The 18,619-nt window shown below is 48.8% G+C and overlaps 1 protein-coding gene across 1 annotated transcript; it reads right to left on the bottom strand.

Moving 5' to 3' along the window:
• Positions 1–15,526: 15,526 nt before the first annotated feature.
• On the bottom strand, positions 15,527–18,388 carry LOC144168093 (uncharacterized). Its single transcript, XM_077697164.1, has 2 exons — positions 16,589–18,388; positions 15,527–16,072 (listed from the first exon to the last, which is right to left on the bottom strand). Exons 1-2 carry the CDS (start codon positions 18,386–18,388, stop codon positions 15,527–15,529), a joined length of 2,346 nt encoding a protein of 781 aa, XP_077553290.1.
• Positions 18,389–18,619: the final 231 nt, after the last annotated feature.

Genomic DNA, 18,619 nt, shown 5'->3' with positions numbered 1-18,619 from the left:
ACTTGAAGGTCGATGGGGGATGACTTTGTCCTAGAGTGTACCTGGATGAAATTTGTTGATGATCATGATTTTCTGAAGTTTGATATAAAAAGGTTATCGTTGTTTTCACGACCAAAATCTTCCCTTCATGTACCAAACATGCATTTTGCCTAATAAACACTTTTTTAACGGGATAAATTATTTCCCAAGAATTTCCTAAACCGCTGCGCTCTTCCTATCGTTAACTAATAGTGGAATCTTCTGCATGTTCATGACACTTTTATTTCGCCTCTGTACTGTTTTAAAATATATACACGGGCATATATTTATTCCAGTCATCAGAAAAAATGACTTTTACGTTTGTTCTCGGAGGGAATTTTTGGGAGCAAGCGTGCTTTCTGAGGGCTTATTACGAGGGCCACACTTCTATGCAGGTTTTAAAACCCACGCTGGTTGTCTGAAAGTGTGAATTTATGTTAGCTTAAATGTATAAAATCAGTAACAAATGGGCTGCATGCAGGAAGAACCCACAAGGAACGGCACTGTGAAACCTAGCAGCTGTCCTTGTGCTTCCTTTCTGCGTGCAGTGTTTCTGTTTTTTTCATCCCAGCCTCCATAAACCATCAAGCGCAAATTTCCAATTACCGGTAACTTATGTCTTAGCGTGAACTTTCTCATACTGCGATTGTATACTTTTCCGCAAAAATAGGAGCTCTAAGTCTCCTCATAGATGAAGCGCTTCTTCCCAGCTCACCTTGAACTAGCTTTTGTGTAATATTGGTAGCTCGACAGTCATCCGCACTAATAAATACCTTTGCCGTTTTTCAGGCCCGGAAACACAACCCCCCGAAATTTATTGCTGGGGCCAGTTTTCTTCACGCTCAGCCTACCGCCCCAAACAGCACAGTCTCACAGATCTCACAACACAAAGACAAAATCATTGATTTGGTTAAATCCGGATATTACGCTCTAGGGTTTCTGGACGTGCCAATCCTCAAAAACTACAAGGTGGAGGTATTGAAAGATGCCTTGAAGGTAAGAAATGTAGCCTGTAGAAATTTGCCACGATATTCTTGTTCTACCCAAATGTTGAATACCCATTCGTGTGCAGTTTCCTGTACAACGCACTGAAACTAAAAATCCTAAACCGAGCAAAGTTTTCCGGGGAAGGCAGAAAATTGCAAAGATTTGAAAAGGACGCGGTACAAATAAGGTGTTGAAGTATGCAGGAAGTGATAGGCCTCGTTTGCGGCACTTGCTGAATTTGAGTGTGAATTTCATAGGAAATGAACGAACAACAAAAGCTAGTGGATACACATCGTCGGCAGGTGAGCGCATTCGCAGTAGAAATCACGCCTGCAAGCATCATAGTGAACCGAACACCTAAGCTGCAGATATATTTTGACCTATTTTTTGCGTAAATTGTTTTAGGAAAAAGGCACCTATGTGTTAAAGCTATATTCCTGCTCTAATATAATGGGAATGATACTATCTGTGCAGGTTTATACTAGATATAAAGATGTCTGGTGTGTGCCCGGGTTTCGGAACGAAAGATATGAACTAAGAGGCGAGAACAAGGGCCGAGACGGTCCGGTGATGCGTGGTGGGGGGTTTGATAAGCAGCCTGTCTTGCCTGCGATCGCCTCGGCGGTCTCTTTGAGTGCATGCGAGAGCAGGGCATCTTCTTTTTGAAGGTCACGCGCAACCAGCGGATCTGTCCTAATGTGATTTTGTGGTTCCAATAGGAAATCTGACGCAGTCGAAGTCTCTGTCATCGAGTTAAAATCAAGTGGGCCATCGATTCACTCGGTCAATCTGTACAACTCACTGAACTTTGTAGATGAGTTCATTATCTCGTCTATCTGGCACTATTCTTTCGTGTCGCTTTTCTTGTCCTTCAATTTATAAAATATACGGAGCAGAACATGTGTAATTTCATCTTAGTATTCCGGGTTGATGGCATACTCGTCGTCCAGGAAGTCGGTGTGAATAAACGGTTCGATTACTTCGTTCAGCGTTCTCAATCCAATTTCAGTTTTCCGAAGCTGCCGGAGGAATTCCTTCAACATGTCGCAAACACCACTCTTCAATACAGTCAACCGTAATGCGGAATCTGCGTTTCTGCGTAGTTCACGAGCGTATTGCCGCACCTTTTCTCTTTTCGTCTTAAGTTCGTTAAGACACGTTGTATTCTCAAGAACACTCTGGTCACACATCGAAGTTGCTGCGTCTTGCATTGCGCGATCACCGGCGGTATTTCCCTAACCATTCAAGGAATCGCCGCCCATCGAGGCAATCGTCGGATGTGGGGATCTGTCGTCGCTTGGTCCGCCCATCGCCTCGGTCACTTTCGCGTACCACTCCTGGTTCAGTTCATCATACCGGTCCGTCGTCGGTATCAAGAGGTTCTTCCCCTCCAAAAGGCCGACGTTTGGAAGATGCCGAATCGCAGGAGGGCCTTCTTCCCGGGTTTCGGCATCATATCAAAAAAGAGGAAAAATCAGGGACCGAGACGTCCCGGTCACTGGATGGTGCTTCCGGTTTACAAGATGGCGGATAGATGAAGATGAAGCAGCTCGGGCGAGAGCTGCTCCCGCGAGATTTAAGGCACCGACGATGATAATATCATAGCTGCAGCGATGATGACAATAACGTTTCAACAAAGAATACATAGTAATCTTAGGAATCAAGTCTTAGGAATCGATTGTACTGCGTGTGCGAGCATTGATGCCGCACGCAATCCTAATGGCACACAACACGCTCGCAGTCATTCTTTTCTGCAGATCTTAAAGGACTGTGGCGAAATGCACTTCCATTACGAAATGGCACAAGTCACTACAGGCTGCGCCACTCATGCAACATTGAGAATGCTTCACTGCCAGAACCCTCGTCCGCATGCATAGGCTTACCGCGGAGGTTGTTCATGGTGTATGAGGGTTCGCATCTGCGAAACTGACAGTGTCATTGCTTGTGTGTGTTTCAGACTGCTTCGTGCATATCGGCGCATGTTTTGACCGTTGCCGGCGAGTTTATAAATAGGCACTCATCGTGACTACCCGCACTTCGTCTAGGGCCTTGACGCTTCTCTGCCCGTTCCAGTCGTCAGGTTTTATGCCCGGCAGGATGCCCCTACCTATACCAATGGTTTTCTCTACTCCCCTGGGGGAAGGGGGGCGGTGGGGGGCTCCCCGCCCGCAGAAGCATTGTCAGAAAATCCCGTCGACGTTATCCCCATGTATCAAATGTCCCGCGGCCATCTCCGATTCCTGTATGCTTGATTCATTCGCCGGTGGCGATAGCAGAAAATGCCATTTCTTTGTGGCTAAAGGTCCTATTAAAAGCACTAATGCTCAGTTACCGTGTCACAAAAGACGTAGAGGGAGCAAACATAATTTTTAAGCGTGGAGGAAGAGAGGGAGCTCCCTTTTAAATTGTTTTAGTAGCGTAGTTAGCGAACGTCACGTCTCGCTGCCCTCCTTCTCCTACTAGCACTCGGATGTTATGGGTTTCACCCTTAGCAGCGGTAATTGTGATGCGTAGTTTAAATAGGGTGGACTTTAGGCCCGCTGCAGCGGAAGTAATGAATACGCAGTGAGCTTGATCTCGCCCGCGTCCCTGGCGAAGCATAATGACACATTGTGACATCTGGGGGTTCAACCTTGGCTGGGCACAGCCTCGTCGAGGGAGTCCGACATTCAGCAATAAAGGAACCGCGTTGACACGTAGGGGCTTGGAATCCCAAAGCAGCATGCGCTTTTTATACATAGATACAAGGGTACCATGCCAATACGTACTACATTACTATAAATTGATATTGCAGGAAACAAACTTCCGGAGGCAAAAACATTTACCACTAGATAAGCTAGCAATGCCTAAGTTCTCATTTGTTTATTCTTATTCTCCTGTTTCAACGCCTGGCTTTATATTACAATTACAAAAATTACAAAACAATAAAGGAAACAAACGTCGAATGCCACTGGCTTATATCACTAGTGCGGTGCCCAAAATGCAAATGTATCGGCGCGGAGGATTCACCCCGGGAATGCAACGAAAGTGTATCATTTTCAATTTTTTTCAATTTTAATTTAAATCATTTCCGACAGAAATACATAGATGTAGGTAAGTCAAGAAAGCCTGGAAAACACGAGACCCGCATGTGTCCTGACGAGGCCTCCGCCGAGGGAGTACAGATCAGAAAGGCGTTGATGCAATAAAAGAAACCAGGACCATTTAAAACTCCTGTGGGCTTTCGAAATCAGTGCGGGCTTTCAACAATGGGGCAAAAAAGACGGGCTCCTTGTGAGGGGAAATCGAGAAGCGGTGATTGCAATACTGGACTTTCGTGCACCACCATCGCCATGCCCTACACATGCTAAGTTTTGTCTTGGCTATTCTACGTCGGAACTGTATCAACGCTTTAAGCCGCTCGCAAACCACGCTATTTCAACATAACGAAAGCCCGTACTGGTACGCCATAGTTCTGGCGCTATTACCCGTGTTTCTTGATTTATTGCATCCAACCAACAACGACTGTTTCTCCGCCAAAGAGGTTGCGCTTGGCAATGTAACCACGAAGCAGAACTTCCGACGCAGCTTGACATAAGTTACCAGAAAAAAAATGTTTATTACGACTGTAGTCGCAGTAACAAGGTTTGCTTTATGACCCTGGTTGTTGTGCAGCGCTAAAATATTTTTACAACAAAGCCATATGGGTCTGTCTTTGGATATTTCCCGTGCTCCAACTGGTTCCCAACTTAGTAAACGGGGTAATGACGATGCGCTGAATAAGAAACACGGAATGGAGTCTGCACACGCGCCGAAGTTTCAGCAGCCGTAAAAAAATGTCTGTAAAAAAGCCTCAGCTGGTGCTATTGTAACCAGCGGCATCAACAAATAGTTACACAAGTTGCGTGTAGCACGCTACATGCTGCATTCCTAGTAACAATCCACCTCGATCAGCACGTCAAACTCACCGGGATATTCTACGGTGAGCGCGAAAAGCACATGATGTGTCTTTGCTCAGAAGTACCGATGAGGGGAAGTGGTTGACGGATTGTGCAAACCGCTCATCTGTTCCCACCAAAGTAGGAAAACCAAACCATGCTTCAAACAGAACAACACAAAATCTACTTAACACGCCACTGCCTTAATGAGCCTTACAATGACACCAAAAAAAGTGTCGTTGCAATAAAGTATGCACAATCATCATCATCACCATCTTCAAGAACATCATGAACCACAGCTTTTTCAGGCATACCGAAGAACGAAGGCCTCTTGCATTGACTTCAACAGCTCCTGTCTGGCGTCGCTTGAATCAAGTGTTGGCCATTGAATTTCTGCAGTCCATTCCTTCGTTGTCTTATTGGCCTTCCCCTTCTTCTAGACCGTCACCTGGTATCCACTCTGTGACCGTAATCGGTCACCGGTTGTCGGTTCATCTCACTACGAAGCCAGCCCACGCCGATTTTTTTTCTTTACTTGAACTATGGTAGCGTCTACTCGAGTTCGTTTCCTGATGCAGGAAGCTCGTTTCCTGTCCTTAAGTGTACCACTTTCATTATTCGTTCCAGGTCCCGTTGGGAGGAATCTAAATTCGCTTTCTGGTTGTTTAGTAATTCGCCAAGTTTCTGCTCCGTATCTCACCGCAAGCAGTGTGAGATGATAAATTTTTCTTTTGTGTGTTATGAGGTAACTTAATTTTTTTAGAGTGCTTGCTGCCTTCTCCTCAGCCCATAGCTAGTTTGCGCCGATTTCTCTTGCGTGGTTCTAGATGGCAGTACCTATCGGTTCGAGATCGTTATAACATTTTACTTCTAGAATTTTGTTGCCTACCCTGAAGAGGGTGCTTTCAGCAAGCATTTTCCTCCATACTTTGGATTCATTACCATTTATATTTACCATCACGGCCGTGCTTTTTGATCGCTGTTCCTAAAGCATTTATTGCAGGTGTTCTGCAGTCTCATTAAGCAAGACTATGTCGCCTGGAAGCCTAAAGTGACTCAAGTATTCTCCGTTTATTCCTAATCCCGTGATCCGCCTGTCAAGCTTTCTGAACACCCCCTACAGACAGGGTATGAAGGTTTGGCGAGATGCTGTCTTTCCTTCTTACTGCTTTTCGAACCGCGAATTTATCGCTTTGCTTGTGAAGTGTTATCCTGTTGATGTATCCTATACATACGCCACCTAGGAGTCCTAATTTGGTCTACTTTATAGCCTGGTCCTTTTACGTTTAGCACGCTGAGAGTCTGTACTGGGCAAAGTGGTTTCTCATAGTCTATAATAGCATGCAAAGGGGTTTAGTATTGCTATCACTTGATCACCAACATGGATATGAGGCATGGTTGAGCATCCATTCCTAAACCCAGCCAGCTTTCATAGTTATTGGTTATCCTGGGAGTCACAAATGCTGCTCAATATAACTTTGGCAAACAGCTCGTAAACAATTGAGAGTACGCAGATGGGTCTGTTAATCTTGTGGTCGCTGCTATCTCTCTTGTTATGAATCAAAATATTATTGTGGTTTTTTCATGCTATGGGTTCTTTGTGAGACGTTAAGCATTCTGAAAATAGTACATCTTGCTTTTGAGCACTATATATTCACACTCCTTCGAAACATCCAGCGTTATGCCACCGCCACATGCAGCTTTTCCACTTTTTCTGCCCTTGAGAGTCTTAGCTACGCCCTCTTTAGTTATTAGTGGGACATCTCAAGTCAAGTTTGTACTCTCAGTAGTTTCCCTTGGTTTAACGTAAGACTTACAGTCTGGTGTAGAATCGTTTTGCTTCCTTTTTTATCTTGTTCATGCTGTGCATAATTTTACCCTGATCGTCTTTAGGTGCGTACAGCGGATCTTTGCCAATGGCTACCTTCCTCTCCATTGGTTTCCAGCTTCCTACTATTTCATGATTTTCATCGATCACTGTCATGTTATAAAATGATAATCTGAAATAACCCCTAGCAATGAGCAGCCAACTAGCTCAGAAGCTGTAAATACACTTTATACTACCACGTTCTGCAAATACTTCTCTCTAGTGAACTGGCTACCGATTTTATTTGCGCTGACTTGGCGTCAACGTTGCGTTGCCGTAAAGCGGGGCCCTAAATGCATATTGGTTGGCCGGCTGGGAAGCCAGAAGCGATGCGATGTCGGGCAGCTACAGCCCAGGCATATGTAGCGTGGTTCAGTACCTGGCCACACACCCCTCACTTGTAGTTAGGAGTGTCGTGCCGGTTCTTCCTCCCGGGGTTTCGCTTTGCCCCGTCCAGCTTAGCCCGGGAACAATAACTTTCTTCTGGTGGTCGCAAAGTTTTTAAATTGGCTTTTCTATTTTGGCTTCCCTGGTTGTTGTTTTCCGCTGCCTTCCGTGTGTTCGTTCTGGCTTTGCCCGGCAGGTACACATCTCGGCGGCAAATTTAGTTTATATTACTCGCTTCTTTAGCGCACATACTTTCAAATGGCTCGTCATAACGATTTCTCTGGGCATTGACGCCTGAACCATGAGAGTGGCAATAAACATTAGGGCCCTGGAAAGGCTTTTCCGTACGTCCTTCGAATTGGAAGGGGCAGCTGACAAGACTCAACGCCCATTTCGGCTCTTGTTCTCCAGCTCGCCGCCGACGCTGTAAATGAGTACGCAAATAGATGTGGGCTGTCGTGCTCGCCACAGAAGTCTGAGCTTCTCGTGGTGAGGAGACGCCGAACAAATAAAGATGTCGACAACATCCAAATCACCCTCGATGGGCACGACATCAAGCCAAGCAAATCAATCAGGATTCTGGGTCTGCTCATCCAGGCGGACGGCAAGAACAATGCATTGGTAGAGCAACTCACCAAGACCATCGAACAGGTCACGCATATGGTACGCAGGGTCACGAACCGACACAGAGGCATGAAAGAGAGCGACACGCTCAGGCTTATCCAAGCGTTCGTCCTCTCACGAATAACCTACGTGACTCCATACGTCATCCTGAGTAGAACGGAACAGGAGAAGATCGACGTGCTCATACGCAAGTCACTTAAGCAAGCCCCTGGATTACCCATGAGCGCATCCACAGACAAGTTACTACGTATGGGGCTGCACAATACTGTATCGGAACTCGTTGAGGGCCACTTGTCAAATCAAAGGGCACGGCTCGCTCGTACACGAACGGGCCGCAGTTTACTGACCAAACTTCAGTGGGTTCCACGAGACCAGCCCCAGTCGCAGGCGATCCCGGAATCGTGGCGCAAATCCATAATAGTCCACCCGATACCTAGAAACATGCACCCGAACTACCATCAAGGTCGCAGAGAAGCACGCGCAAAAACGCTGAATCAGATTTACTCCCGAGTCCCGACGACGACCTACACCGACGCAGCCCACTACAACGGTAAAAGAGCCATGGTGGCCGTGGTGACGGACGGGTGTAAGCATTTGACCAGTGCATCCATTCCAAGAGCCACAGCCAAAGAAACTGAAGAACTTGCCATCGCTCTCGCCCTCACGCAAACAAACACCACGACCATTGTCACAGACTCACAAGAGGCATGCCGCAGCTTCATGTCGGGATGGGTGTCACCTGTGACGCTACGCATCCTGAAAAGCAAGACGCCGGACAGGAAGGTGGCAATTGTGTGGACACCGGCCCACTCCTTCATGAGAGGCAACGAACACGCCCATCTCATGGCCCGAGATCTCGCCCACCAGGCCGCGGAGGAGACACCGGAACCCACGCCACTCAGAACCTTCCACGAAATTACTCAACACTACAGGCTCAGTAGAAGAACATTCCCGGCACCACACCCACAGCTCTCAAGGAACCAAGAAACCACACTCAGACTAATACAGACAAATACGTTTCCACATCCAGTCAGGATGCATCTGTTATTTCCTACACAATTCGACGCACAATGTAAATTCTGTACTCAACCAGGCACTCTACGGCACATAATATGGGAGTGTGTCAAGAACCCAGACCTGCCAGCCCTTTTTCCTTCCCCTACCCCGGAGCAGTGGGAGATACTGCTGTCTAGCTCCCTCCCTCAAGATCAACTTCTGCTGGTCGAGAGGGCCAGTCGAGCAGGGACAGCACATGGTTACCTGAAATGAGGAACCACCACACCTTAGTTCAATAAAAAGTTTTGTCTCTCTCTCTCTACCCGCCATCGTAGAATTTTACAGTGAATTCGAAGTGGTGATTTCAGCAAAAGTTTTTAAGCGCTCAAGCAATATAAAGGTGACATCCAGGGAGAGGAGGACGTATTGTTTGGCAACGAGGGTAGCTGCATGTAAGCTCATTATTGGTGTAGCCGATTGGAATGCTGCAACCATTATAATTTATGACTAAAACAAATAGTTCAGCCTTCATTAGGAAGTCAAACTTATGAAGCCTTTACTAAGCTTTTGCAGACGAATACATTCAATACGTCCAGCAGGGTAAACAGAATAACCGTGGAGGACTCACACTGAACACTGAACGCAGAGTGGACATGGTTTCAAGTGTTAGTTGTAAGCAAACGTTGGGCCTGCTCTTGTGACACGTTCGGTATTTTATGTTTGCAGCAGTTTTGTATTGCGAGGTTTACTGCCCGTCTGGTCGGGCCAACCCGTGTCTTTCCAACAAAGAGTAATAAAAGTACAAGAGAGCACTGGCTGGCTTCTTGATTGTATAAAAAGCAATACACAGGAAACAAAAGAAAATTTTACTGATACTTGACTTGTGTCAAAAATAAAAAAAACAGCTCGGAAAGCTGCTTTCTAAAGAATGACACAAATATAACCTTGTGAAGGTATTGTAAAAGCATATACTGAAGCCCCTTTGGGTATGACGCGTAGGAGGTCCGATAATTGAGATACATTTTTGAAAAATAAAGCAAGAATTTATGCGACCGCGTACTAATTAGCGACGTCACGCTCATGACCAAAAAAATCTTGGTTACTGGTGGCATCACAGTGCCCACGCGATGATGTTAAAAAAACAGCAAGGTGTTCAAGCGGGAGAAATTAGAAGGCGAAGTATGTAGAGCACGTACAAATGCCGAGATATTTCTAGTGATGCGGAGATTTTTATTACGAGGTTGGTATGTTTTTTTTCCAGGACCTGCCTCCTACCCTTCGTCAGAAAAAGTTTCCGCTTAATTTTTTTCTCTTTCATCGGGAGCGAGCATCCTATTCCTCTCCTTCCTTTACCAATCCTCTTCAACTACAGCCGGTGAGGCGTGCGCCGTAAATGCGCACTGAGGCGCCACTGCCATGTAGCAGGGGCAGCGACGCCTTATCGACACTATATCGCTTTAATATATATCACGTACAAGCCCGGCGGTCATGCTGTGAAAGTTACTGGTTGTCGTCAATTTCTTCAGGTTGTGCCCATATCATCGGGTCGCGTATGCTAAGGCATTTAGGCGAGCGACTTGCCTTTGGGAGAGCAGATACTTTCCACGTATATCGCTCAATAAAAATTCTAGGTTATCAAACACATACACAATTGTTCAGAGGTACATGGCGAGTGCCTTCAAGATTGCGGACGTTTTGCAATAAAGCCGGCCGTCTGAATTGGTTCGTGCCTATGCCCCATTCTGCCATTACTGACCATTTTCGTATAAGTCTCAAAATACCTGCCCCCTTTTTCAAACTCCCGTCTTTCCGCGGCACCGGCGTAGATAGATGCGACAATCTACTTACTGTTCCGAGTTACGTTTTTCTGAAGTTACTGTAACTTGCCAGTGCAAAATAGAGATCCCCAACATCGCTTTTAAAGAGCTTGACAACTTCGCTTGGCTTTATCTCTTCAAATCATGCATTAAGCACAAAATTTGCAAGCTCAAAAGCTAATCACTACATTTTGACTGCTACAGGTTTTCTCCGATTGTTTGAGCACCGCTGGGAAACTTTCGAGAACATTTCTAGGTGGGCGCTTTTACACTGATGCACAGGCGAAGACTTTCGCTGAAGACGTCATGAAGATTACGTAAGTTTGCTCTGATAAATTAGTATACTCCCTCTTGATGCTGAATTGAACAGAAAGTTTGACGCTTTGTGGAAGGAATCAACAAATATTCTATCCAACGTTAAAACAGGAACTATTTTAGGCGACCTCCCCAGCAACAAAAAAATGCCAGAAGCTAAATAAAAGAAGGTGTTGTGTTGGGCTTGCTGGTGATCACTATAATTCAAAACCGCGCTTCTAAGCGATACTGGGATATTCCTAAGAGACGCCTTCTCTTGCACCGTGTAGTACCGCTGTGTGCATTACCCAACTCGGTTACGATAACTTCTATATATTCGAAGTTTAATATTAAACCTTTTGCTTCCCCTTCCAGAGACTTCTGTCGGTAGCTTTGCTTCCCAAGACAACATCTCAATCATTTAAGCTGCTAATTCATGGCGTAGAGCGATACCTTACGTATTCTGAATTCATAGAAAAGCTTCAGTCCAGCCATTGCGAAGACCTGACCGTCCTTTTACTTGGGGGGCCAATTTCCAATCGTTACCGACAAAAGTGCTGCAGTTAAAGTAATTGGCGGCAGCACATCTTGACAGTTGTTCATTACAGTTTCAACACAGTACTCTACCATATCACCAATAAATCGAAGCTTCCCTTCCCAATTGTTACTTTTATTTCAAAATGACCACTGCTTTTCAGTCTGACCTCAATCATCTGGCAAAAGTAGCCTGGGCGTATCTTTACGCTCAGTGTTAAGCGTATCTTAGGTTGTCTGTCTGCCTAGTGGCGGATGATCATTCCTTAGAGCAAGTCTTATGTTGGAGCACATGCAGAAAAACGGGCAGCACCTTGGCCTGAGACTAGCAACTGAAGACGCCTATGGTAGCACTGGGAATAGTATGCGGTCCTTCGTGATAGGCTTGGGAAACGATATCTTAAAAAAAACCACCCGTCCATATTGAAGAAAAGGTGAACGAGAACCTTGTTCGACCCTTGAGAAATCGTAAACCAATCCCTTGTTATACCCCTCCGAAACAAATAGCCCAACCTCTGGCCAACCACAACCCAACCCTTGGCTGAACCGAACCCAACCTTGTTTCTGTGAGTGGTGTGCCACGGAAGAGTTCATTGGCATCTGGTTGTCAATGTACCGTTCGCTTGGCTCCATCTCCGGTATTCGTCAGAAGGCACGCGTGCACAGCCTGATTGCGGGTGTTTTAAATTTTGAATTACGTTTTAATGTTTCCATTTTTTATGCAGGTTGTTTTATTTTCTATCACTGAGTCCTGGCTCAGTTCTCGAGGAACACTTGCAGACGATTTTTGTTTACTTTATTATATTATTGGCCATTTTCATGTTTTCCGCCAGAAAAATTTGCTGAAGATTACGAAAGCTCCACATGCGTAAATTAGGTGCATCTGTTTGCCTCTTCGTATCAAAATGGGGTGGGGTCAAGACTTTGATGCAGACATATGTGTACGGGCGGCAACCAAAAGCCTTTCGGTCTCGGCGATGGCTAATATCTGCTACTTTGGCGGCGTGCGCCTCTGGATTCTGGAGTCGGTGGCGCTTGCCCATGCTCGGGCAGCTCATGTGCCTGCAGCTTCAGATGACGTACTTCTTTCCCCTCAGAGAGAGAGAGAAACAACTTTATCGAATCGATCCGGCAGTTCTGGGGAGGGGGTGTGGGAGGGGAGACTCTTGCGTGCCCGCTTGCCCCACGGAGGCGGCGGCCGTGCTGCGAGCCCGAAGGCCAGCACCGGTCGTCTCACGCTCCTAGGGGAACGTGGCACGTGCTGGACCTTGTCTCTGTGGGTAGTCTTGCTGCTTCTTCGTTGTGGTGTTCCATGTCTTCGTCCTAGCCCCGCGTTCACCCTATCCGTTGTCTCGCAAGCGAGACGACGTCCCGGGTTTCTGCCGGTCCAGGAGCTCGAGGACGTGCTGGACGACGGCCCGTTGATTACCGAGTTCTGTGCTGATGAGCTTGCTGCAGATCTCGTCTGGCAACTCGTTGTCTTGGGTGTTGGGTGCAGGGGGCGAGCATTCCCAGAGTATGTGGCCCTGGGTGGCTCGCGCCTTCTTGCACCGTTGGCACGTGTCTGTGTGATATATCTCCGGACAGACGTGTTTCGCCCATACCGGAGTCCATATCGCTCTTGCCTGTAGTTGTCGTAGGGTGGTCGCTTCTTTGCGTGTTAGGTCCCGATGAGGCGGTGGGTATCTGTTACGGTTCGCTCTGTACCATTGCAGAACTTCCCCGTACGTTGTGATGGCATACTCTTCGCTGTTCTCGTTCTCGGCAGCGGCTTCTGTCGGGTTTGCCTCGCGTATTGCGGGGAGCGATGACGGGAGCCCGCGTCTTGTTAGCGCGTGCGCCTCCCTGTCTGCTTCCTCGTTGCGATTCGGGCCAGCCGACTCGTCCAGCACACCAGCATGCGCCGGGAACCACTTGATGGTGACGTTGGTTGCCAGTCTTCTGTTCTGTGTGATTGGGGCTAGTGCTCTTGCCGTAGTGGGGTACACGTTATTCTGCGAAAAGTTGGAGACCGCCGTTTTCGAGTCGCTTATTATCATGCGGCAATCCGGTGCGTGCAGCGCCAGCACGATGGCGTATTCTTCTGCCTGCGCTGGCGTCCTGCACCGTATGCTGCCTGAGGTGACGAGTTCTCCGGTGCTTGCGTTGATGACCACCGCCGCGTAAGCGTTCCGTATATTGTGAGATTTGGCCACATCCACATAGTAAGCATGTGGATCGTTGGCGTGGCTTTTGGTTAGAGCCACAGCCCTTGCTGTTCTTCGCTCTTGATCGTTCTGTGGATGCATGTGTCTCGGTACAGGTGGTATCCGGATCTTGCGCAGTACGTCTCGGGGTAGAGCGGCCGCTTCTTTTGGCGAGGTGTGTGGGATTTCCATGCCGATCCGCTTCAGGATGGCTCGCCCCGTTCTGGTTTGGGCCAGGCGTTGGTATTGCGCTGTTCGTTGTGCTTCCATGATTTCTTCGAGCGTATTGTGTACGCCCAAAGCGAGCATGTGTTCTGTGCTCGTGTGGTGATATAATCCGAGGGCGCTCTTGTATGCCCTACGGATGGCGGCGTCGATTGTTTTCTTCTCGTCCGCCCGCCAGTTGTGGTAGGACGCTACGTATGCGACGTGACTGATTGCAAATGACTGTGTTAGTCTCAGCAGGCTGTCCTCCTTCATGCCTTGCTGTCTTGTGGCCACCTTGTTGATGAGCCGAACGGCTCGAAATATCTTTGTTTGTAGTTCGTTTACCAGGGTCTTTTCGTTGCTGGCCTTGTCTCTGAGCGTTAGACCCAAGACTTTGAGTGTTTTGACCTTGGGAATTTCTCCCCCGTCGCCCGTCTTGATTGTGATGTCCACTGGTCTCTCCTTGAAGCGTTTGCCTCGTGGAGTGATTAGCATCAGCTCTGATTTTGCCGGTAGGCACTTTAGCCCCGTGGGCTGTAGGTAATCTTCCACCGCTGACACCGCCTCTTGCAACGCCGCCTCGATCTGTCCGTCGCTGCCTTGCGTTGTCCAAATCGTGATGTCATCTGCGTATATCGTATATTTAACGTTCTGGATGGTGTTTAGCCTGTTGGCAACTCCAATCATCACGAGGTTAAAGAGCAGTGGGGAAATTACCGACCCTTGCGGCGTGCCCGTGCTTCCCAATTGTTTGGGCAGGAGCTGTAGGTCCCCTGCTACTACATGTGCGGTGCGTCCGGTCAAAAAGTCTTTGATATATGTGAAGGATCTTCTTCCCATGTTGAGGTGTGATACTTGCTTGAGGATGGCCGAATGGTGCACGTTGTCAAACGCGCCCTGTAGGTCCAGCCCCAGTACCGCTGTGTTGTCTTTGGTCTTTCCGTCCATCACTTCGTGTTTTAGCAGTAACATGGCGTCCTGCGTGCAGAGTTTGGCCCGGAAGCCGAGCATGGTGTCCGGGTATATGTTGGTTTCCTCCAGGTATTGCTGCCAGCGGTTCAGCAGGACGTGTTCGAGTAGTTTCCCGGCGCATGACGTGAGGGATATGGGCCTCAAGTTTTCGATACCCGGTGGCTTGTTTGGCTTTGGTGTTAGGACCGTCTTGGCGGTCTTCCATTGCTGTGGTAATTTTCCGTCTTGCCAGCACCGGTTGAAATATTTAGTGAGGGCGGATATTGCCGTATCACTTAAATTTCTCAGTGCCTTGTTGGTGATCTGGTCTATCCCGGGCGCCGACTTGCAATTGATCGATTGGAGCACCGCACGCACTTCCCACTCCTCTATATCTGCGTCTAGGAGTGCGTTGTCCGCGCCGGTGTATACCGGTAACGGATCCACCGGCGTTTCCGGGAGATATTTGTTGTTGAGGCGCTTTTTCACCTCGTCTTCGCCCAGTTCTGTGACCGCCTTGTGCAGGGTTCTGTTGAGTATGTATTGTTGGGTTCCTTTGGTTTGTTGCTCATCCAGCAGGTGCCGTAGTAGTTTCCAGGTCTTGCCCTTGTGTAACTGGCCGTCTGCTTCTTGACATACAGCGTGCCACTGCTGCCGGCACACCACCTTACTGTGTTTTTCGATTTCTATGTTAAGTTGTGCTATTCTTTTCCTTAGTTTCCTGTTGTGGCGTTGTCGTTTCTAGCGATTTTTAAGTGAGTTTCGGGCTTCCATGAGGTGCGCTAGGCGGCTGTCGATTTGCACGCCGTCTGCTTCGGCGTCGACCGTTTGCGTGGCGCTCTGGATCGTGCCGTTGAGCAGGTTCGCCCATGTCTCAATGTCTTCTATGGTTTCCGGGCCGTTGGCTTCTAATTTCTGTCTGTAGTCATGCCAATCCACAATGTGCTGTTGTCTGCTTTCCTTGATGTTGCCTCTGATGGGTATCTCTATCTCGAGGATCTTGTGGTCGCTTCCCAGTGTCTCCTCGGTGTTTCTCCATTTCACCCTTAGTGGCCTCGTGGTTTCGCCCAGAAACGTCAGGTCCGGGTTTGTGTCCCGCTGCGTTGATGTTAGTGCGTTTCTTGTTGTGGTTTCCAGGTCGTTAATCAGCTGGTAGCCCATTTCTGTCATGTCGTCCAACAGGTGCTGTCCCTTCTCGGTGGTTTCGGGGTAACCCCAGAGTCTGTGCTGTGCGTTGAAGTCCCCTGCAATGAAATTGATGTTGTCCCCCGCGATCTGCTTCGTCTTCTGGATGAGTGCCTTAAACTTTTGCTCGTGTTGCCTTGGGTTGCTATAGAGGTTGACTACCGTGATGCTCGTGCGCCTTTTGCGTTTGCCGGCTACGATTTCAGTTGTCACGTGTTCAATAGCGCTGCGTGGCGAGGTCGTGTTCTATTACTATGAGTCCCTTCTTCACCAGGGTGCAGACTCCCCTCCCTTTTTTAGATCCCGTGTCACGGGCGCTTGGGGGGGATTTCGAAAACGATCTGTACCCTGGTAGCGTCGGTGCTTCGTTGCTAAGCGTTTCTTGTATGATGATGACGTCGGGCGTATTTTCGGCCTGTAGTATGTATTGTTGAAGCTGTGCTTTCTTATTCTGAAAGCCGTTGGAGTTCCATTGCCATATTATTAATTTCCCGCTGCGCTGTTTTCGTGCGTGGTGGTTACCTTGATCCTTTTTAGCTGTGCTATCCATTATGGTTGGGTTACGTTCAGCGCTTGTTGTGGTATAATGCCTGCTGCAACGAGTGCTTGGATGATTACGTCTATCTTGCGATCGAGTGCGTCGACTTTCTGCTCGAGTGCTCCGACTGTCTGGTCTAGGCGGTCTATTTTCGTCTCCAGTTGGTCCTGGCGTTCTTCGAGTCTATCCAGCCTCATGTTGACCCGTCTTTCCCGTGCGACTTCGAGCGCCCTCCGTTTTGGTGCTGGTCCGTACGGTCTGTCTGCCTCTCCCGTTTCGGTTTCGGCGTTGTCGTTGTTCTCCGCGCTAGGTTGTGCTTCCATCTCGATGTTATCTTTTTCCTCCTCCGGTGCCGGGGGTTGCGGGGTTGTTTCGTGTAATCTTGGCTGGGGCGAGTGCTCCCTCAGCTTCATCGCTTGATTGTTCTGCGCATCAAGGAATGAGTTCAGCCTTGCAGTTAGCTCGGCTAGGCTCCTCTTCAGCTGCTCATTTTCTTGTCGTAACGCTCTGTTAATTTGGTCTAGCGCTGCATTGGTGTGTACCGTTTCTTGGGTCTTGGCGGCTTGGGCCCAGTTGAGCTGTCGCGCCGGTTGTTGTCTTCCTTGGTTGCAGTACATCTTCTCTTGCGAGGTAACTCCCCGGCTCGTGGAGCGGCCTCTGCTTTTATCGCCTTTCCTCGAACGGCTGCGCCCTCTTCGGGTTCCAGGCGTCTCGCCTTGCTTTTGTTGCTGTTGTTTCCATTGTCCTCGCGAGGGCGGGGGCAATTCTGGGAAATCCACTTGCGATAGTGATGACCTTTCATTGATCTTCTTTGCCCATCTGCGCTGAGTGACGACAAAGGGCACTTTGTATTTGCGTGTGCAGCCTTCCGTCCCCGTGGCGTGAGCTCCGTTGCACAGCTTGCAACGTGGCTTGCATTGCCCGTCGTGGTCGGGTGCCGGGTTCGGTGCGCCGCACGCGAAGCAAATTTTGGTCTCCGGCGTGGGACACACGTCGGCGCGATGTCCGATCCTCCCACATGTTCTGCATACGTCGTAGTGTTGCTTGAAGATTCCGCACGGAACTCTGCACGGGCCGTACTTGACACTCCTCGGAACCTTCGTCCCTTGAAATAAAATGACCACCGATGTTGTATTGCCAAGTCTGTGTCCTTCCAGCGCTAATGGGTTGGCCGGGTGCACAATGTCGTTCTGTATGTCTTCGTCCGTGGCGTCCAGCGCTGTGCCTCTGATGACTCCCTTCGCCGTAGCGTGAGGGGCGGTACGGTAAGCGTATGTTTCGTAGTTCTTGCCCCCGATGTACAGGGAGCGTACGTTTGCATATTTGTTTGCTCGATCTTCATCTGGTGTGCTTACCACGATGATGTTTTGCGTCGGGTTTGTGCAAATGGTGTCCGCCATGGCCACGGTTTTGGCAACGCTCGCTGCTGTGATAACTGCCGATAGGACTACGTCAACCTCGAGCCTTGCGAGGCAGAGTCCTCCCCTTGGTCTCATGATGACTTTCCGCTCCTCCTTCGGTAGATTTACCGGTAGGCGCGATGCTTTGGTAACCCTTGCTACGATTCGCTTTGCTTGACTGTCACTGAATTGCGAGGTTGACTTGCTGTTTTGAGTGTCCTTGCCAGCCTGGGGCTGAAGTTGGACTTGACTTACTTGCTTCGTTGCGGTGAATTTCCAACCTGCGGTGTCTCTCGGGTTCAGGTCACTGCCTTGGACCGCGATAACGGTGCGGCCGGCGTTGTTGAGTACCTTCGTCGTCCTCGACGGCGTGGTGGTGTTGTTGCTCTCGTCGGCGCCAAGTTCCATGTCCTCCATGGCAAGGGCCGCAAAACGGTTGTGGGTGACAGCAGCGTTGGGTTGAGATGATGTCGAGGCCATCTTCGGAGTCGAGGAGCCGAGCGCGGCGAGCGCCGGGGCTACCGGCGTCTCCGGGCGGCCGGCGCAGCTGTGTGCCGCGGCCGATCTCGAGCTAAGCCTAGGCGAGGCCAGCTAAGCTTAGTTCCGCGCTCACCAATAATCGGCGAAAATTCGGAACTCACTCGGTAAACCGGGCCAAAAATGGTGTCAGTAGAGTCCAGACATGTTCACGGACACAAAGGAGTTGAAATC

This window comes from Haemaphysalis longicornis, unplaced genomic scaffold (genome assembly GCF_048455015.1).
Source record: "Haemaphysalis longicornis isolate Haplotype H1 unplaced genomic scaffold, Haemaphysalis longicornis Haplotype H1 scaffold_2, whole genome shotgun sequence".
Lineage (NCBI taxonomy): Eukaryota > Metazoa > Arthropoda > Arachnida > Ixodida > Ixodidae > Haemaphysalis > Haemaphysalis longicornis.
Note: the sequence above shows the minus strand (reverse complement) of the source record. Positions and strands in the feature narration are given on the sequence as shown.

Coding starts and splice junctions, on each gene's coding strand:
- LOC144168093 (XM_077697164.1), bottom strand. CDS start 18,388: ATGGCCTCGACATCATCTCAACCCAACGCTGCTGTCACCCACAACCGT. Junction 16,073..16,588: donor CACTCGATCGCAAGATAGAC/GTAATCATCCAA, acceptor GCACTCATCCAG/AAGACGAAGCAGATCGCGGG.